This window comes from Capra hircus, chromosome 22 (assembly GCF_001704415.2).
Source record: "Capra hircus breed San Clemente chromosome 22, ASM170441v1, whole genome shotgun sequence".
In the NCBI taxonomy this organism is placed as follows: domain Eukaryota; kingdom Metazoa; phylum Chordata; class Mammalia; order Artiodactyla; family Bovidae; genus Capra; species Capra hircus.
In genome coordinates this window covers 21787957-21810258 of record NC_030829.1, presented here as the reverse complement: position 1 = coordinate 21810258, position 22302 = coordinate 21787957, and the positions used below count along the sequence as shown (strand labels likewise).

Genomic DNA, 22302 nt, shown 5'->3' with positions numbered 1-22302 from the left:
CTGCTGCTGCTGCTAAGTCGCTTCATCGTGTCCAACTCTGTGCGACCCCACAGACGGCAGCCCACCAGGCTCCCCCGTCCCTGGGGTTCTCCAGGCAAGAACACTGGAGTGGGTAACACAGACACACTACTATATATAAAACAGAAGATCAACAGGGACCTTCTGTATAGCACAGAGAACTATACTCAATATTTCATAATAATTATATAAGGGGAAAGAATCTGAAAAAGAATATATATATATGTAACTGAATCAGTTTGCTATACACATGAAACTAACACAATATTGTAAATCAATATTTCCATTTTAAAAACTAAAATGAAATACTTGTTAAAAAATTCTGTGGGGCATATATCCAGAAGTAGCATTGTAGGATCACAGAGTTCTATTTTTAACATTCTGAAGAACCACTATGTTGTTTTTCTAAGAAGTTGCATCACTTTTTTTAAAAGCAGTCATCCTTGTGGGTAAGAGGTGGCCAAAGACTTCAGCTTCTACAGTCATTCTATCCAACTTCTCGGGAGGAAGGAAAGAGAGGCAAAAAAGCAGCAAAGTCCCAAGAAAATGGTTAAATTATGACTTATACTATGGTAGATACATATGTTTTATTTGAGATATGGATCATAATAATTGTGAAAACCCATGGCAGTTTTTCAACACAAGGCCATAAAATAACTAAATGCTAAAAACCCATCAACCTAAACACAGAGGAAGCAACTAATAAGAGAAAATAAGTAACACACTAGATATCCACAACCAAGAACTAACTTTCTCATCATCTGCTGGTAGTGTACATTGCTAAACAGAATTTGTCATCTAATAATGCAGGTAGTTCTTTAATTTCAGAAAGCTTAATATGTGGCACCCCACTCCAGTACTCTTGCCTGGAAAATCCCATGGATGAAGGAGCCTGGTAGACTGCAGTCCATGGGGTCGCTAAGAGTCGGGCACGACTGAGCGACTTCACTTTCACTTTTCACTTTCATGCATTGGAGAAGGCAATGGCAACCCACTCCAGTGTTCTTGCCTGGAGAATCCCAGGGACGGGGGAGCCTGATGGGCTGCCGTCTATGGGGTCGCACAGAGTCGGATAGACTGAAGTGACTTACCAGAATATGCTAACATACTACACAAAAGAGCATTCACAGTCTATCCAATCCTGGAGAGGTTGGTTCTGAAGAACACTGAAATCAGTTTTTTTCATCCTAAACAAGGTATAGTATATAGCTGTTGTTAAGTCGCTAAGTTGTGTCCGACCCTTTGTGATCTTATAGACTGTAGCCCACCAGTCTCCTCTGTCCATGGGATTTCCCAGGCACGAATACTGGGGCAGGTTGCCATTTTCTCCTCCAGAGGATCTTCTTCACTAAGGGATTTAACCCACGTCTCCTACACTGGCGGGTAGATTCTTTACCACTGAGTTACTTGGGAAGCCCTTATGGTACACAGTAGCATCATCCTAAAGAAAGGTGACTTCTGGGTCAGTGAAAGTGTACCCAAGATCACAGGGTACAGACTACATCTGCTGAAAGGTCTACTCCACATTCACTCACTTGCTTCTCTCCGAACGATTCTGTGAAACTGTTCAGTCCTGCTTGAAAACAGATATGGCTCTAAAGCTTTTGAGAAGTGAGAAAACTAGTTTATAGTCTTTGTAAGGATTTCATTTATCACATTCTCTTATACTCACAATCTTCTGTGTTCTTCAGTGACAACTCATTAGCAAGTTATGAGAGAGTATAAGTGATTCAGTTCAGTTCAGTTCAGTTCAGTCGTTCAGTTGTGTCCAACTCTTGCAACTCCATGAATCGCAGCACGCCAGGCCTCCCTGTCCATCACCAACTCCTGGAGTTCACTCAGACTCATGTCCATCAAGTCAATGATGCCATCCAGCCATCTCATCCTCTGTCATCCCCTTCTCCTCCTGCCCCCAATTCCTCCCAGCATCAGAGTCTCTTCCAATGAGTCAACTCTTCACATGAGGTGGCCAAAGTACTGGAGTTTCAGCTTTAGCATCATTCCCTCCAAAGAAATCCCAGGGCTGATGTCCTTCAGAATGGACTGGTTGGATCTCCTTGCAGTCCAAGGGACTCTCAAGAATCTTCTCCAACACCACAGTTCAAAAGCAAACCAAATCATATTTTTAGTTAAGCATTTTCTGCAAAGAATACTTGATTACTTCCATGATTTTGCTTCGTATACTGTGAAAGTAGGCAAGTGCTAAGTGCCCAGTTCTGTAAGTTCTGTCACTTCATTAGAAGCAGTGTCTACTTTTTTTAGTGTGTATAAAGCAGAGACTGTCCACAGAAAGAAGTGTACAGCTGCATGCTACCGGATGTCCTATCTTGTTTCCACATCCCTAAAAAGGTCCAGAATAAGTATCTTTCATGAATTAAATTTCAGAGTGAGCTGTCATTTCATAGCTCACTGAAATTTTCACTGCATATTAAAAACTAGTCATGATTAAGATCTATCAAGTGTTTACTACATAACCACTCACTACACTAAACAATTTCTTTGTGGTATCTCATTGAAATCTCTCAGTCTCTCCACAAGGGGTACTGTTATTTCTCACTTACAGATGGGGAAGCTGAATGAGGATTTAAGTGACTTGCTCCAGCTTAATCAGCTGGTAGGTGACTAAGATAGGAATCCAGGTCCAACTCCCAAACTGCCTGAGTTTAACCATCATGTTAAACTTCCTCCTCACATATAATTAAAGACATGACCACATATATGTAATTACATGCGTTTGCTTCACTCCTTCACATCTGCAGGCTCCAGAGGGCAAAGGGATCATGTCTGTGCGATTCCCAGAACCCAGCTCATAAGTCTGGCATTCAGTAGACTGCCAATAAACTTTGCTAAATGAATAAAAGCATATATTTATATAAAAATCACACATATGGATAGGAATATACCTATATTATAAATATGTTCACATATCCACATGAAAATCCTCCCCAGAATAACCTGATGTAAAAGATAATCAGACTGTTCTATTTCTTCTCTTCTCAATAACATGGTTTAATTTCCAGATCCTTAGGGAAAGAACAAATGAGTCACACTACAGCATAGGGGAAGACACGAAAGGTGAAGCTACAGAAAGGGAAAATGACACCAAATTATTTCACAATTCATTAACAGGCTAAATGTTCAGTGCAAAAACTGACTTGCCAAATCAATAATTTTTAAGAACAATTTAGTGGAAGGAAATGAGAGATTAAGAAGGTAAAAAGGGCAGGAAACTGATTTAAAATCTCAAGATATAAAAAAACCATAGGCATATAAAAAACCATACTGCCTCTCACTTGTTTTTGGAAGAAGCCAAGTATGACTCAAGTATGAAGCAAGTATGACTCAGCAATTCATATCTCTTTAAATTATCTTTCAGAGTTACCACACTTCCTGAAATTCCTGACTTAACGGGTGCAGTCTGTGGTAAAATACTACAAGGAAGTAAGCAGCCTTTCAAGTCCTGCATCTCAAATAACATCTGGACACCGGCCAAGACTGTATGAGCTTCAAGATCAGAAGACCTGGGATTTCATCTTGACTCTGCAAACCAAATTCAAAATCTGGGGCAAAGTCAGAACCTCTCTCCACTCTATGAATTATCATAAGAAATGACACTAAGACCACCTGCCTCCTTTTGCACAGTCAGGAATATTCTGCGGGTATGAGAAATACAGAAGAGTCTCTGAGAAAGACGGAGGGAGGCAGAGCACTCTGAGCTATTTGAGGAGAAAAATATATATATATAAACGTAAAGAATAAGGACTTTGACTTGGCTCCTCACACAAGCACTAGGTGGCCTTGGGAACAAGTCATGCTGTGGACAAGGGTCTGAGGAACATCTGTTCTTCTGTAACCCAAACATGTAAGGCTCTAGAAAGCCAGTGGAGGGAAGGGCTTGGGGGACCGGCTCCAGATTGACAGGGAACACACGTTTTCTTCCCAATGTGTAATGATTCCACCTCTGGTTTAGGAGTGCTGTGGTCAAAGTATTTATGACTATAAGCTACTGTATATGAGAAATTGTAAAGAAGAGAATTATTTTGTGTACCAGAATATACACATACATTAACCTTTGCTGACTGTCAAGCATGATGAGACAGAGGCCTTAGCTGAAAATGTTAAGCATAAATTAGGGGCTGCGATACTGGGGGAGTGCTGGAGGATTCACATATAAAAACAATCTGTCCAGGGAGGCTTGAGTAGGAAGAAGATAGGAAGGGAGGGTCACGGAGGTGGAAGATGGGATGCCAAGCCCGATGGAGAGGATCTGGCTCTGGATACAGCACCTAAGCTTCTGGCTGTCGATTCACACTTCAAACCACACCAGGAACAGAGAAGAAAAACCTTAGGCAACTGACCCGTAATGGAGGCCTCCTAGCACCTAAAATCTGGCGAGTAACCCCTCTGACCAGAAATGCTGCTCAGACCTGGCCTGTCAGCTGTAGACCCAAATAAATATGGGAACCAAGTGACAGAGACCCTGTCAGCTCTCCACCCTCCCTTCCCTCTGTTCCCTTCCAGTTAAACAGAGGTGCAGGGAAGGAATAAACAAATTTGAAGGGAAGCCAAAAAAACCTGGGTTTTGGTTCTGATTTCCTAAGCATCAGTGAGACAAAAGCTTCCTAGTACCATGGAAGGAGGGCTTCCCTGGTAGCTTAGCAGTAAAGAGTCCACCTGCAATGTAGGAGACGTAGGTTTGATCCCTTGGTTGGAAAGATCCCCTGGAGGAGGGCATGGCAACCCACTTCAGTATTCTTGCCTGGAGACTCCCATGGAAAGAGGAGCCTGGCAGGCTACAGTCCATGGGGCTGCAAAGAGTCAGACACAACTGAAGTGACTTAGCATGCACACGCCATGGAAGGAAACATAATTAGGGATTCTGAAAATCAAACTCTTTGCAGACAAGGATAGTGTGATGTTTATATCTGCCCCTAGCACAGAGCAAGTGCTCAGTAAATGCTTATTAACAAATAAAATGGAAGAAAAGAACACAATTTGGTCTAACAAGTAAAAGGACATGCTAAAGAGGAAAGGATTTTCAAAAAGGATGTTCTGACTGAGAGGTGCTTGGAAAGAAATTAGCTCTCTTTTACTGTGTGGCAGATACAGGGTCACGTGCTTGAATCTCTTGTGAATCCTCAGAACAACCCAACGTCCTTAAATTTTCCTGTTACTCCCATTTTATAGATAAAGAAACAAAATCAAAAGATGCCACCCGTTTCTCCTAAGGCCACCATGCCATCAAGGGGCAGAACTAGAATGTGGAACAATGGAGTGTGAATCATTTTAAAATCTGTCCTCTTCAGCACATTACAACAGCTTCTTCATCTTACTACTTCATCCTACTTCATCCTACCTCCCAAGCCAGCACCAGAGCCCAGGGCTGTTGTCCAGACTGACTGTGTCCTGGGAATGACTTGCTACATCCCTAGCAACATTTACAGATGAAGCAGGAAGCCAGACAAGGGCAAGATGACTCACCCAAGGCCCCTGAACATTTTCAAGCGAAATCTCAGGTGAAATTCCAGGCTACTAACCTCTGTTTTCATCACCAAGCCATAGTTCTGTCCTTCAGCACAGCCGGAAGAACTTGACAGAGGATGGCAAATAAGCACATTAGCAAACTCTCTGCCTGTAATGTTTCTGTTATAACCCCAGCCGGCGATGCTGACCTTCTGTTACCCCTATCTTAGAGCAGATGTCTCTCCCCTCCCAGAAGTGCTCTATATTGTGAAACAGAGTTCATAAAGCCCTTTCACTGAGCATGCCACATGAAGGAAGACGATTCACCAGTCACTCTCCTAAGCCCCTAGTTGGTCAGGTAACGGAAATTCTTTACAAAGTTCAGTCATGCCCGTAAGGATGGGAAAAACACACCACAGCAAAATCAGAAGAAAGAAACACACCCCTCTCACTGCTTTTACTATGGGTATGAAAAGGCAAGACGCTTAGGGACTGAAGGGCAGAGGGCAGCTATGGCTTTGGGGCTTTACTTCAAGAAACTGAAGCTGTTGTTTAGTTGCTAAGTCATGTCTGACTCTTTGTGACCCCATGGACTGTAGCCTGCCAGGCTCCTCTGTCCATGGGATTTCCCAGACAAGAATACTGGAGTGGGTTGCCATTCCCTTCTCCAAGGGATCTGAAAGCAGCAGGGTAAAGGATGAAAATCCTTTCTCTGCTGACCATGAATTCCTCACGAGGCCACACCCTCGCCTTCCTGTGTTTGGATGCCAAGGACCTGGCACACAGCTGCTGCCACCCTTCCTAAGGCCACCTCCTAAGAAAAGCCTTCTTGGCTCCAACCAGCAGAGAACAGAGCTCAACGAGGCCCCATAACAACCACATCAGCAGCAACTCTTTCTGAAGATTGATTTATTTATCTTTGACTGTGCTGGGTTTTTCTTGCTGTGAGGGTCTTTCTCTAGTTGCACCGAGTGGGTGGGGGGCTACTCTCTAGTTGTGATACATGGACCCCTCACTGCAGTGGCTTCTCTGGTTGTAGGGCGCAGGCTCTAGAGCACCAGGGCTTCAGCAGCTGCTGTAGAGCACAGGCACACTGATGGTGGCACATAGGGTTAGTAGCTCTGCAGTATGTGGGATCTTCCTTGACCCGAGATCAAACGGGGGTCTCATACACTGCAAGACATATTTTTAACCACTGGACCACCAGGAAGTCCCAGCAGCAACTCTGACCACAGCACATCTTGATTTACCTGATCGCCACCTCTCCCTAGACTAGACGCTCCCTAACAGGGAGGCTATCTTGTGCTTCTTTGCATCCCTGAGAGCCAAACAGCCCCACAGCACAGTAAGTTCTCAGGAAATGTGGGCTGAACCCATGGCTGTAGGGCTCTGCCATCAGCCTTGTCTCATTTATGCAGCTATCGATGACAAAAGAAAAAAAAAAAAAAATCTGAACTGGTTGATTCTAATAAGTTGGAAGGGAAAACCACTACCATAAATGGCAGGGCTGATAGTCACAATGAAGTCTGTAAGCTGTCTCTCAAGGCTGATTTTAAAAAAAAGGAATTTGATGGAAAGAAGAGATAGGCTCTTCATTACATTTCAAAATAGGGCCACTAAGATAAGATTCAAAACAGTTTAAAAACTACCTATAAATAAATGCATAAAACACAGCTGTATAATAACAATATTTAAAGAGACTCAGCCTAAAGTCAATAGACATGGCAGGGGGGGCAAAGTGTGTGTGCTTAGTTGCTCGGGCATGTCCGACTTTTGTGACCCTATGGACTACAGCCCACTAGGCTCCTCTGTCCCATGAATTCTCCAGGCAAGAATACTAGAGTGGGTTGCCATGACCTCCTCCAGGGGATCTTCCCACCCCTGGGACCGAATCCAGGACTCCCCCATTGCAGGCAGATTCTTTACCACCTGAGCTACCAGGAAAGCCCAAGAATACTGGAGTGGGTAGCCTCTTCCTTCTCCATGGGGTTTTCCCAACCCAGGAATTGAATTGGGGTTTCCCACATTGCAGGAGGATTCTTTACTGTCTGAGCTACCAGGGAAGCCAGGAGGAAAAGAGGAAGTACTCTTTGGCTACTGCAAGGTTATGAGAGGCCAACGGTGAGATGCTGCTCTTCCTGTCGCTGCTGCAACTGCACATGATAGTAAGAGGCCACATGGCGGAAGGGAGATAGAACCAGCAATGTTGAAAACTGAAGCTGCCATATACCATATGCTTGCTCTTTGCCAAATGTTGGTCTAAGTAGCTATCAACACTCTCTCAATCACAGCAACTCTGTGAAGTGGGAATCTATGTCCCCACTGATGAAAGAAGCAAATCTGAGTCCCGGAGTAGCTAAGTGACTTGCCCAGGGTCACACATTAACCACAGTGACAGCAACAAAATTCAAAAACCCTTGTCTGGATTCCACTGGCACAGCCCTTAATGGCTACCACAGTCTGAGACCCGATGACAGAGAAGGAGGGAAAAGGATCGCTGCACTATTATTTGCATCTATCAGGGAAAATACAGATAGAACACTGTGTACATTTCTGGATGCTCATTTAGAAAGGGGGACTTTTTTCCCACTCATATTATACAGAGGACTGTAACCCCAGTTGCCCTGGATTAGAATCCAAGTTATTCCAGGTGCAATTGAAAGAATGGGGATGTTCATCTAGAAAGAGAAAGATGAAGGGGCACAGGCTGTGACTGTTTTGGGGGGTCTGAAAAGCTTGCATGCACAAGACAGAAGCCATGTTCTGTGTTCTCACCAACTGTACAATGACGACCAGTGAGCTAAAGCTCTGGGGGTGAAAATATTCGGTTGGCCATGGAAGAACATCAAACAGTGGGCACATCTGATGACACAACTAGATGGCCTAGGTAGCAGAGAGTTCTCGGGCCCATGACATTTGAAGCTCCAGGATGCAGGACCACAGGTGTCACCGGGATCAAAACAGGGGTCCTACAGTGGTAGAGGCTGGAGTTTTTCATTTCCCACCAAGATCCACTGGTCCTCCAAACTAAGAGAGGGGCCTATGATATATCTGGGTGTCCCGCTCTGTCTGCTCAGGAAGAGTCAAGAGCTATAACATGAGACTCTGGAGGTAATATTATGAACAAACAGCATTTTCACCACCTTCCAAATAGCAACTGGAATTAGCGTTCCCTCTTTTCAAGCAAGAAGCGTGTGTCCAGATACTGTGTTTGAAAATGCGTTTACAGGATCTAAATATCTGAGCCATATATACTCAAGCTTATCTCCTCTATTTCTCAACAGTTTTTTGTGGTTGTTGAATGACCAACCTCGCTCCACAACCACAAAGAAAAGTGGCTATAGATCAACATCAGCTGTTCCTATGGAACAATTTCCATCTTCCACTAGGGAGAAGAAGATGAAATTCTTTTCATAAACATGGCCTCAAGGGATTGATGTTTTTTGACCATTCTGCTTTCCCTTTGGGAATTTTTAAGTATAATTTACAACCATAGTAATTTATTATCAAGTTTAAACTTCCTTAATATTTTCAGGTCTTTTTCATTCTGAACACCAGGTTACTTTTCCATCAAACTGATTTATTCTAAACTGTCCTCATTGAAAATATGTGAATAAAGGATCCTATGTGAGATAAAAATCCTTAATCAACGTCTCCATAAACTACTACCTAGAAGTGGTATTCTAGGAATGTGAGCTGCATTGACTTGGCTGCCAAGGGGGCAGTTGATGGGTGAGACAGTCTCAACTCAGGAAGATGTGATATTTACTGTCTCTTGCCAGGCTGAGACAAGGCCAGTCTCATGCCATAGACAGAGGAGGTATGGCAAACAGGCTAAGCAGGAGTCTAACATTTCTGATGCACAAAATTCATTGATTCATATAGTGGTATGTGGCCAGAGGAGGCATTATTAGGACGAGGAACAAATAAATGCAGAATTTAGAGGATGGACAAATGCAAGTCCAAGTCCTAAGTCCAATCACCCAATGGCAAAAACAGGACTGACCATGAGGCACCTGCCAATATGTGGTCCATTTTGACCTCGGGTCAGAGGTTGACAAGTGTCCTGTGTGACAGGCAAGGGTCAGAGGTGTGTTCTTCAAAACAAGCAGAGTGCAAACTCCAAACCACAGCCAGCACAACAGGAGAGCTTATGTTTTCTCTGGTCAGTTCCACACCACAACACCGCAGCCTTGCAAAACAGAACACATTTCCCAAAATGTCTAGAGCTATATGATCTAACTGAACAGTCAAACTCCACATTGACAAAAACAGAACAAACAGAATCTTTGGCTAATAGCGTCTGACAAGCATCAGGGATTCATTCAGAGGAGGAATACTTTTCGGGAAACTTTATTCCCAATGGGCTCTAATGAGCCACAAAGCGAGATTTTCATTGTAAGGATGACTATGTGATATGTAAACAAAAGGTAAGGATAGGAAGAATATTAGGCATTCATTATTTATAAACATCATTTTCTCCTCCTCTGCTCCCAAAGGCCAACATTTCTTGTTAATTCTGCTGAATAGAAGCATGTATTTGTGTGTGCACAGTTGTTTAGTCGTGTTCTACTCTTTTGCAACCCCATGGACTGTAGCCCACCAGGCTCCTCTGTCAATGGGACTTTCCAGGCAAGAATACTGGAGTGGGTTGCCATTTCCTCCTCTAGGGGATATGCCCAACGTCTTTTGACGCTGAGATAGAACCCACGTCTTTTGCACTGGCAGCTGGATTCTTTACCACTGAGCCACCGAGGAAGCCCGCAAAGAAGGATATAATCTTCCAATTACATAGCAAAAAATAATTAAGAAAAAAAAAAGTAAGTCACTAGCACAATAGTACTTTTGGGATCTAAAGTTATATTTTCACATGCAACATTATCAGATCTAACTTGCCAAAAATTTCATGAGATAGGTATATAATTATTCCCAATTGTATATAAGGAAACTTAAGGTATGTCCTAAGCTTAGAGAGATTCCTTTAACATCAAGTGGTGGAGCTAAAATCCACGTTACTTTGACTAATTCTAAGGCTATATTTCTTTCCCTTAGGATAAAAAAAAAGCTGCCCAAATGAAACTGCGTACCTTAAGTGAGAGTGGCAAAGATATTACAGATTACTCCATCCTTTTACATCACCAGTAAACCAGGGTACCATGGTACCCTGGGTATGTTACTAGGGTAGTGAAGAAAGGATGTATGTGTGGGAAATTAGGATGCTAGATAAGTTCTATATAGTCTTTGACTGAAAGTATCGCACACTTCTGGGGGATTCCCATGTGGCTCAGTGTTAAAGAATCTGCTTGCCAATGCAAGATGTGTGAGTTCAACCTCTGGGTCAGGAAGATCCTCTGGAGGAGAAAATGGCAACCCATTCCACTATTCTTGCCCATGGACAGAGGAGTCTGGAGGGCTACAGTCCATGGGTCACAAAGAGTCAGACATGACTGAGTGACTAAGCATACAAGCACCACCACACACTTCCAGAGATTAATATGGGTTTCTAGGTAAAGTAGGAGAAGGTAATGGCAACCCACTCCAGTACTCTTGCCTGGAAAATCCCATGGATGGAGGAGCCTGGTAGTCTGCAGTCCATGGGGTCACTAGGAGTCAAACACGACTGAGCAACTTCACTTTCACTTTTCACTTTCATGCACTGGAGAAGGAAATGGCAACCCACTCCAGTGTTCTTGCCTGGAGAATCCCAGGGACGGGGGAGCCTGGTGGGCTGCCGTCTATGGAGTCGCACAGAGTTGGACACGACTGAAGCGACTTAGCAGCAGTAGCAGCAGCAGGTAAAGTAACTGCAAAGGAAAACACACACACACGCACACACACACACACAAATTACTTAATTGGGTTAAAAAAGCAGCATCAGCGGCCACACTCTGGATTGCACCTGTGTAGAAAGACAGGCTATCAACCTAAGCAGTTTCACAAATTACACACATGCATGCATGCACACCCCCCAGAACCTTCTACCAGGCAAGACCAAACTGACCCTCACTCCATATGGCCAAATACCTCCGCCTCTCCCAGGATTTTGTGTACAAAGCATACAAGGTGTTACTAGCCAATAAAATAAACACTAATGATTAACTTTTGCTCCCTGGAAGTCACTGAACAAGAAAAAGGTATTCCCTGAATAGCCTCTGCCTACAGAGCACTGACTGTTCCCAAGTTCTCCAAAGAAGCTTGAAAAGTATTTGCCATTATGAGTTAGTCTTGGAGCTAAAATATACACATGACACTGAAGAGGTCCGTTCCTGGGTTGAAATGTTTACTTTGGTTCAAAACTTACTCTGAAAATATTATGTTTTTAACTAGCTTTTGCTTTTGAAACACCTCCAGTATGAACAGTGATCAAACTCTCTTTGATTCTAGGTATCTGGAACTGGCTTTATTACAGGACCAGGTTCTTTGCTAGGTGCTGGAGACACACAGCCCGTAGGGAAAAAAGGCATATAAATTAAGACCTCGAAGAGAAATGGGAATTTAAACGAGCTCAGGTGAGAACTATCAAGAGCTGTGAAGAACTGCTGAGCTCAAATCCCAGACTGAAGACAAGGCCAGAGAGGTGAGCTTGTTTTCTCAGAGGTCAGCTGATTCCAGCTGCAGCAAGTATAATACTGAGAAGTTGAACAGAACTTTGCAGAGACTCATGGGCCCCAAGGAAACAGCTGGAGCTTAGGGCTTCCATGGTGGCTCAGTTGGCAAAGAATCTGCCTGCAATGCCGGAGACCTGGGTTTGATCCCTGGATTGGGAAGATCCCCTGGAGAAGGGAAAGGCTCCCCACTCCAGTATTCTGGCTTGGAGAATTTCATGGACTATACAGTCCATGGGGTCACAAAGAATCGGACACAACTGAGCAACTTTCATAGGGCCCTCCAAGGAAGAAGAGTCATGGAAACCCCCTAGCCTGCTGGCTGGCACCCTGAAGAGCTATACACATCTAGCCCTCACAGGGACTGAAGCTGAGCTTCAAATCATCTCAATTACTGGCTAGAATAGCTAAGATGATATGTAAGTTTCCAGAAGCAAAGATAAGCCTGCTCCAGAGAAAGATTCCACTCTCCAGATCTCAAACAGTCTCTACAGTTTACCTCACACAATGTCTGGTACTCAATCAAAAATACTGAAGCATATAAGAAAATAAGATGCACCCAAAACCCAAGAACGACACACAACAGAAGCTGGTCAACAGCTATGAGAGTTATCAGATACAGACTTCAATATATGATGACTAAATATAAACTCATATATGAAGAATGGATAAACAACAATATAGCACAGGGAACTGTATTCACTATCCTGTGATAACCATAACGGAAAAGAATATGAAAAAGAATGTGTGTATATGAATATATATAAAGTATGCATATATACTGGAGAAGGCAATGGCACCCCACTCCAGTACTCTTGCCTGGAAAATCTCATGGATGGAGGAGCCTGGTAGCCTGCAGTCCATGGGGTCGCTAGGAGTCAGACATGACTGAGTGACTTCACTTTCACTTTTCACTCTCACGCACTGGAGAAGGAAATGGCAACCCAATCCAGTGCTCTTGCCTAGAGAATCCCAGGGACGGGGGAGCCTGGTGGGCTGCCGTCTCTGTTGTCGCACAGAGTCGGACACGACTGCAGTGACTTAGCAGCAGCAGCAGCAACATGCATATATATATATATATACATATATATGAAAAAGAATATATGTGTGTATATATATATATATACATAAACTGAATCACTAGGCTGTACAGCAGAAATTAATATATTGTAAATCAATTCTACTTCAATAAAATAAAAAAAATATATATACACCTAATGACTAAAAAACCATAGTGAGATAGCACTATACACAGACTAGAACAGCTTAAATTAAAAATACTGACAAATATCAAGTGTTGATAGAGTAGTTTTTGTTCTTTCTCTTTGGTTAAAAGAAATACAGTAAATACAATAAGCTGTCAGTATATGTTAAATCGTAATGGCAGATACACAGGTCTCTGTTACGCTATTTTCTGAACTTTTGTAACGTTTCAAAATGAAATGTTGAAAGGAAGAAAAAGCTGTGGTCATTGAGCGATCAGAAACGGCTAAATTATTTTAGCCTTCAGAAGTCATGTTCAAGAGTCTGTACTTCATTTATTCTTGAAACAGAGGAGTGAGAGCGTAAAACATATTCTCTATAAAGATCATTCCAGCTGCAACAGAACAGAAAGAATGAAGCCAGGGAGCTCAACTGGGAGGCTGATGTGGTAATACAGATGAGAGACACAGCGGCGCTGGTTGTAAAGATTTGAATGATAGAGTCTGAGTTTGCAAGGGAATTGGGGTTCAGTCCTCCAAACTGATGAATTTAATCCCAGTCAAATCAGGAAGCAAATGAGGCCTTCGTGACAGAAACCTACAAGGCTAATGATTTATAGAGCAAAGACAACATCCCAGATCAGAGCCTGGGACTGTGAAAACAAGAATATATGGATTTTTCTGTAAATCCTTAGAAGCAACACAAGCAATTATAAAACTGAAAGCTAATAAGCACTCAGCTCGACAACAGATGGTCACAGAAATACATTCACAACTTGCCAGAATTTTGAAGCCTTGTGCACCCTTTCCAAACATGCAGATGCTTTCATCTAAGGGGAGGAAAAAAATTCTATTTCTGCTTCTGACAGCAAACGCCAAGTCACATTGTGCCAGTAGAGAATGGCATCTCCCAACCTCAAACCCACCGAAAATTTCACAACCTTATTCTCATGTTGGAGAGATGGGTTGCCTTTGACCACTAATTCCACCAGCCCTGCCAAGGAAAACAAAGAGGAAATGACCATTTCTGAAGAATTCAGCTTTTTCATCTGCCCCCAAGAAAGGAGATTTCTGTCTATAGATTATTCATGAGCAACTCATGTGTTATTCTGTGAAGAAAAATCAAGCATATCACACAAATTTATGCCTAAATTCTGAAAAAAAAAAAAAATGGCCCAAGGCACAGAGTCTGACAATTTCTTCAACTACTCTGAGCTGTTTAACCTTCCACTGAGAAGAGATCAAAGAATTAATTGTCTTTATCATTACCTTTTATAAGTTTTCAAGAGGTTAAGGTTTAAAATTAAGCATATTAAGTTCCCAGTCTAGCTAGTTTGGGTATAAATATATATTCCTGGATCTGACTTATGAATGTCTAGTTTGCTAGAGATAGGATTTCTAAATGGCATTTCCCCCCCAATCTGTTCACACAAGAAATACTCAGACATGTTCTTTTTAAAGGAAATACTTCCCACCCGCACACCTAATTCTTTTAGCGTCTAAATTATTATATATGCTGAGAGAGCTTGGCTTTAGAGGCAGAGTAGCCCACTAGCTGCAGTCAATAGTCCTCCCATGCCAGAGAAGGTAAAATTTAACTTAGCTTTGCTACATTCCCAAGGTTTATGAACTGACATACTGTGGAGTTCAGGAAATAATCACCAAATGACTCAACTTCCTGATTCAGCATTCACCCAGAAAACATCCTTCTCATTTTCTTCAAACAATGTTCTTCAATCAAAATTTCAGCCAATGAAAACTCAGGCAATTAGCAGCATGATAAATACCACCTACCAGATCTCACTAGTTATTAACAAACGTTAATGAATTTTGCTAGTTATTTATATATCTCATCACTTTGATCACATTTATGAGGCTGAATATAATTTCTAAAGTTATAGGCAGATTTCCTCAAATCATTATCACCAAAACGATCCAGCAGCATATAAAAAGTCCACAGACATTTCTACACAATGCCTTAAGGTTGGAAAAAAAAAAAAAGATGTGCTTAATATTCCTTGGGGAAATTCCAAGATTAATTTCAATAGTACATAAATAGCCAAAACACACGAAATTCCTACCATAATCTGCCCAAAGGATGGGTGTAACCTTTTCATAATACATATTCTGAGACTGATACTCACTGGGTTAATCATTTCTTCAACAGAATGGTGAACAGTCCACCAGTCTGAAGTCCACTCCCAGGCGTTCCCTACTATATTGTATAAGCCATAACCATTGGGAGGAAAGGCGTCAACCTAAAAATTAAAAAAAGGGGGAAATGTTGTCAATCTACTCACCTTGTCTAGAAAGCCTCTTTAGTATAAAAATGCACAAAGACCTTGTACTTCAAAGTATGAATATGAATTTTCATTCCAACAGTGAAAATACAATCTGGCCAATATAAAAACAGAGGAAGATGTTTTTCAGCTTTGAGTTCTCAAAGGGAGTTCAGAAACCTAAGAAGAGTTTATGTTACATGGTAAGAAAGTCAATGAAATAATTCTTAATAGAGAGACTAGTATTGATCACAAGTCAAATCTGTATCTCATTGAGAAGTGGCAGGTAAATTATCTGTAGACCTTCAGAAGCATAAGAGAAACGGCATTATATCCAGTATCAGTCTTGTCATCACTGCTGAGCTCTGCTGGCCACAACATCTTTAGGCACGGAGAGACCTCAAGCCAATTCTGTCCTCTCCACCAGCCCCCTCCAACTCACCAGCTTATCTTTAAGCCTGAGTCATTATTATCAAAACACTGATTATTATAGAGAAACTGCAAATTCATTATCAAGTGCTATCTATAAAACAAAGAAAGTTTGCAATCCCTGGGACCTGGAAGTATGAGGTAAGCTGCACAGGCTCTTCAGCCAGCAATTACATCACATTTCAAAGGTAGATCAGTCTGCCACATAATTATGTCACAGACATGGTACCAAAGTGCAAAGCTTGTGTACAAAGGAAGGTGGGGAGGAGGACCAGAGAAAAACCTTTGACTGAATAGTAAATGCATATAGAACAAGTTTTGCTACTTTAGGGACTCAAAACTTTTTGCTAACATATTTTACGAGAAATGGTCATACATGAAGGAAACTTTTATTTTTAAGTGAAAAAAATAATATCATTGAGATTCTTTTTAAAAAATCTTTTTGTAAGTTCATGTTTTTTCTCAATTAATGAAGTAGAACTAAAAGGAATAAAATTAATTTTCTATTTGGCTTCAGAAGGTTTTAGATTTACACATGAATATGGAACCATCTGATATGTGGGCAATCCAGGGCACTTCAATAAAGTTATGATGCTACTCAGAAAAAAAATTAATCCAGATGATGAGGAAAGCTGAAAATTTTTACCATTCTGCTTCCAAACTCAGCATTCATTATGGAAACAGCAGTACCTATTAACTGCTTCATTCAGTAACTCCATGCATGTCGACTGAAGGCAGAAAGGGTTTGATGACATAGACGTGAAAGAGTTTTAATGAGGGAGAAAAAGTGATGATGCCAAAAATTAAAAACATCCAATCTAGAAAAGCAGGGTGGGATTCATAGGGTAAGAGAATGAAAGAAAATATGCAGAAACTCCCTAGAGGGAGAGATTTCGAGCTGAAGATGAACCCTCCTCCACAAAGGTAGAAGCATCTTATGGGAATCAAAGTCAGAGGTCAAAGGTCATAGAGACAGTAAGGAGAAGGGGTCAGAGGCATAAACTGTTCTTTCAAGAATTTGGAGGTAATGAAGAATAAGAAGACAGAAAAATATTTGGAAGGAAAAGAAGAAAATAATTTGTTTAAGCAAAAAGATGGGAAGGAGCAAGGGGCATGAGAGCAACTGAAAGATGGAATGAACGAAGTGGAGAAGTGGAGGCAGGAACCATTTCTCAGGCTTAGAGAGCAGACTAACGGAGGTCAGCCAGCCTAAGGTCTTCCTTACACGACAACACACAACAAACGCTGGGCAAGCAAGTTAGCCTATGTGGTGCTGTTAAACCCTAAGATGAGGAAACATCAATAACAGCATCTACTGAAAGGTTTGAGGGGTCTTCCTTCTGTAAATAACTGGATGTTTAAGTGAGGTAAAATCTGGAGGTCACCACTCCCAAAATTGCCACATGAGAGTATAAAAATTTTAACTGCTCTTTGTTCAGTTAATCACACCAACCAAAACTTCCTTCCAGAAAGCTCAGAAGAAATACTTCCGACATGTTTATTTTCAGGTGAATGAGCAGATATGCAAGAAAAGTAAAACATACTAATAACTTACAACAGAGGCCCAATAAAACAGAAAACCAATTCTTTAGGTTCACTGTGGTCAGAATAGTTCACTCAGTTTAAAACCAGAGTGAAACTAATAAAATAAAACAGCAGGCGAGGGAGCTATTTCACTGTAGTCCATCCCATCATTGCAAGTTTGATTCTTGCTCTCAAGGGACCAAGGCCTGTGAACACAACAAGGAAGCTAAGGAGGACCTGAGATAAACAGTCCCACTTTAAAGGTAAAAATCTTCTGTCAAGTCTCATTCCAAACAAAGGTGGAAGTGACCTCTCTACAATATGCTGGTTTTTTTCCTCTTCAGGTCATATTTCTCATGTCGGCTCCTGGTAAATGTTCTAATTTTGTCTTAGGAACTTCCATGGCAACTTCTTCAGGTGAGTTCTGTTGAATATCCTCCAAGGCAGACCTCTTCTGAACATCCCCAGTTAAATGTTCTAACTCTGCTGCTACTGCTGCTGCTAAGTCACTTCAGTCGTGTCCGACTCTGTGTGACCCCATAGACGGAAGCCCACCAGGCTCCCCCGTCCCTGGGATTCTCCAGGCAAGAACACTGGAGTGGGTTGCCATTTCCTTCTCCAAGGCATGAAAGTGAAAAGTGAAAGTGAAGTCGCTCAGTCGTGTTTGACTCCTAGCGACCCCACGGACTGCAGCCTACCAGGCTCCTCCATCCATGGGATTTTCCAGGCAAGAGTACTGGAGTGGGATGCCATTGCCTTCTCCACTCTAAATATCTGTAAAGTATCCTTATTTCATATGGAAATTGTTATTTTCTGAGAAGATGCACTGACTTGAGAATAAATGACTTTTTCCTTGGAGGTTCACCTGTCTAAATAGTGATGTGAAATTCTGTAGCCTTATTAAGTGCTGTAAAATATTCATAACTGTCCAGTACCGATTCTCATGGTCTTTTGACTGACAGGTGCTTATGTAATTTGCCTGGTCTATCAGAAGCCTATACTATATATGCTTCTACTATATATGCTAAGTGTCCTGCTTCTACATCACGTGTCACCTTTCCTGGGGTCTCCTAAGCATCTTCATCAGGCTCCTTATTGTGTTCATCCTGCAGCGCAGGTTCTGCCAACAGTGGCCCATGAGATAACAGCTGGCCTTCTTACCCATGTACAATTTGAGAAAAAAGCTGAGATCTCTTAGACCCCAAGGTCTCTAATAACTCATTTTATGGAATAAAACTATGTGCACCTGAGAGCACAAGCTATCCAGAAGGAAACCTGAAAAGAACCAATTTCACTTTGCTGTATAGTAGCAAATAAATTTTGCCTTTGTTGAAAAATACATCCAATTCCCACTGATTTGTGTTGGTGCTTTTATCATATACCTCACTCATACATATGAAATTTTAGAAGCACACACATGTGAGTTCCTATGCCTATTTAAAGGCAACATATTTTCATGTACCTTTTTTTTACATTACTTCTGCACCCCTGCAAAAACAACTGTAATGCTTTAACTATATGGCTCAAAGTATGTTTGAAGTTCAGAAAAGTCAAGTGTCTTCTCATCCCTCATCTCTTCCAAAAATTGTCTTTTTCACTTTTTTATTATTTCAGTTGAAATTCTGGAAACACTTGGTCATGCTCCAAATAACATATGTGTGTTACATTTATAAATCAATTTTGGAAGAATTATTTTTGTGTGAACAAATATTAAAAACACAAATATTTTTTTTAAATGACAACTGTTTGAAAGATTGTTGAAAGAATATTATCTTCTGTAACAACAAATCCAGTAAAGTGCTATTTTCCCACCACAAGACATCTTTGCTCAATGTGTCAAGAGAAAACAAAATGCTTTTATCATTGCTTCATTAGTGTGTGGTTCTGCTGACAAAAAAAAAAAAACAAAAAACAAAAAACAGAAAGGAATACTCATGGAGGGAAACATGCTACATGCGTTCCAGAAAACAGTTTGGTTATGTACATGAAACTCTTACCAAGAAAGTTTTCTTGTCTTTGACTCATTAATTTCACTGCTAGGAATCTACCTTTTAAAAAACCACCACACTATTAAGGATCTACTGTACTGCACAGGGAACTCTACTCAATACTCAGAATTGATCTGTATGGGAAAAGAATCTAAAAACAGAGCAGATATATGCATATGTGTAGCTGATTCACTTCACTGGATAGCAGAAACTAACGCAACATTGTAAATCAACTATACCTCAATAAAAACTATTTTTAAATCATCAGAGATACAATTTAATATTTATGCACAAGATGTTGTTATTCAGCAAAAAAACAGATGTAACTTTGCAAAAATAAGGAGCAAATAAATTAGGGTTAATTTAAATGACAAGCTATCCAGCTGCTAAAAGACATGTATTTGTGAAGAACTGCTAATGCCAGACAAAATGTTCCTGATATTACACAGGGAAAGGAGAGTAGGATTTTAAATATAATACTATGACCCCAAAGCAACATGTAAAAAATATATAGGCACACAAACACAAGAAACATTTACATGGCACCTATGGTAGTAAAGAGCATGGGCTTTTGAAACAAACCAACCTGGTTCAAATCCCAGATGTGTGGCTTTCCAGCTGTGTAACCCTGGGCAAGTTAGTTAACCTCTCTCTGCCTCAGAATGCTCACCTGAAAAAATTGGGATAACAGCACCTACCTTACAGAGTGGAACATTAACTGAGATAATTCATGCAAATACCTCAGTATCATGCCTGGCACACTTCAAGTATTAACTCCTAGCAATTATTAGTACCATTAACACCAAAAATGAATGGGAAGAATTGCACCAAAATGCTAATAGGGGTTATCTATCTTGAGATAAGATTCCTCCAGGTTCTTTCAATTTTCTGCTTTGCAACTCCTCTGGTTTTTTTCAAAGTTTCTATAGTATTATAGAATTGGAAAGAAAACGGTGCCACGAAAAAGAACGTCTAAGTATTAGTATTTGCCTCGTGTGGTAGTGGATGAAGGCAGAAAGGGTACAAGACGTAAAGTGGAGAGTGAGCAACACTCTCCCTCAAGTCTAGCGGTTTCTAGTGGTTTCTCCGTGCGCAGTGGCTGCAGCCCTCTTAACCTTGCTACTCACAGGCGCGGTCCCTCGGAAGCCGTCCTCCCCGGTGTTGGTCACAGGAAACTCGCCTTGCCAGATGTTGGCATAATGTTGGCCTTTTGGCTGCAGTTTGTTGCCCCAGGGGAAAAGTCTGTCAGAAGAGACACAGGCATTAGCCTGTCAAACAAGCACAGGCTTCTGGACACAAGTCAAGAAGAGGAAGGCAGTGAAAGGGAGAGAGCACACTGCTCGCTTGTTCAAAGTGAGTTATTTTATTTTTTTTAATACATAAAGCTTTTAATCAGGAATTTTTTTAACTTCCACACAACGAGATCATGTCAAGCTCAACAACAACATCAGTCTCTCCCGAGGACTCAGGAGGCCTGATATAAATCACCTCACTAAAAGAGGGGCTTATAGGAGGCTGGGAGAGCAGCCATCATTCTGGACTTAAATGGAAGCATAAAGGGGCACCATCACACCGCACTTTTTAATAAAGCCTTCACTATTTTAAGGAGCCTTTTTAGTAGCTGAGGCCCAATCGTGAGTTTTCTGTCTCATGGCTCTGGAAACAGAGGAGACGCCTAAAATAAGAAACCCCTAAAAGAGAAGGCAGCCTGCCAGAGGGGCTCGAAGGAGGACCACGTGGCACGGGCATGGGGCTGCGTGGCCGGCGCCCACCCCACCAGCCATGCGCCCGCCTCTGCCTGGGTGTTTCCTAAGGAACTTCACCAACGTGAGGAAAGCCCAGTAGGAAAGAGCTGCCCTGGTGGTTGTGGTTTTTAATCAGCTGTCCAGAGTAAGTTCCAGTGGATTTAGAAAGAGGATCCACATACTATTAAGCAAGGGGACACCCTTCAAGTACCTATTTTGCAGGCCTCCTCGACAGCTGTACTCCCACTCGGCCTCCGTGGGCAAACGCTTTCCCGCCCACGTGCAGTAGGCGACGGCATCATTCCAGGAGACGTGGAGAACCGGGTGGTCCGGCCTGGGGAACAGAGAGCGCAGAGTGAGGAGGGCGGAACCAGAACTGGAAACAGGGACCGGCTCCAGCCAACCGCCCATCTTCGCCTTCACCTCAATCCCTGACTGGGAGGTGGGCCTGGTGTCCAGGTCAACACCCCCCACCCTGCCCCACTGCACTTGTATCAGCCTCCACCAGGGGTTTCTGACATCCCAGGCTCCCAAATAGGTTATGATCCCTCCTGGCACAAGACCCGAAACATTACTCCAGTTTCCTGGCAGGCCTGAACCCCCAGACAATCTCACTTGGTGCAGAAGGCTATGGAGATGCACCAGCCAGCTGCACCAACCAATGCTGTCTTCTGTGAGGAAAGAACGATTTTGCAGTTGCTAGACAAGGTATGAGCAGAAGCTTCCAGTGCTCAGCTCCTTCAGGAGAGTTGCAAAGAACCACCTCACAGTCACCAACGACCAACCACAGCAGGAGCATAAAGGCACAGCCATGTGGGTTCACCCATAGCTCAATCCTATGGGTCATTTATACCCCAGAGCCCCAACCCCATCCCACCCCCGAGGGACTGGCTGGGACTTCCTGGACCTGCCTTGCAGTCTTGGCTTCTCCCTCTGCCCAATCCTGCTTCCTCCCCGTCCCTCCCACAGGTGTTGATCCCTAATAAATAGTCTGCACACCAAGCTCTGTCTCAGCATCTGTTTCCAAAGAATCCAATCTGTGATACTTG

General features: G+C 42.2%; 1 protein-coding gene across 2 annotated transcripts in view; it reads right to left on the bottom strand.

The window, feature by feature from the left end:
• SUMF1 (sulfatase modifying factor 1) overlaps window positions 1-22302 on the bottom strand; it is a 100970-nt gene that overhangs the window by 38939 nt on the left and 39729 nt on the right. The window contains exons 5-7 of one of the 2 annotated variants that reach the window (XM_005695707.2): window positions 21465-21587; window positions 20636-20750; window positions 15433-15546 (exon numbers count right to left, since the gene is read on the bottom strand). In XM_005695707.2, the coding sequence (XP_005695764.1) occupies window positions 15433-15546; window positions 20636-20750; window positions 21465-21587 (352 nt within the window). The remainder of the gene's footprint in view (window positions 1-15432; window positions 15547-20635; window positions 20751-21464; window positions 21588-22302) is intronic. The other variant, XM_005695710.2, reaches the window with a different exon arrangement.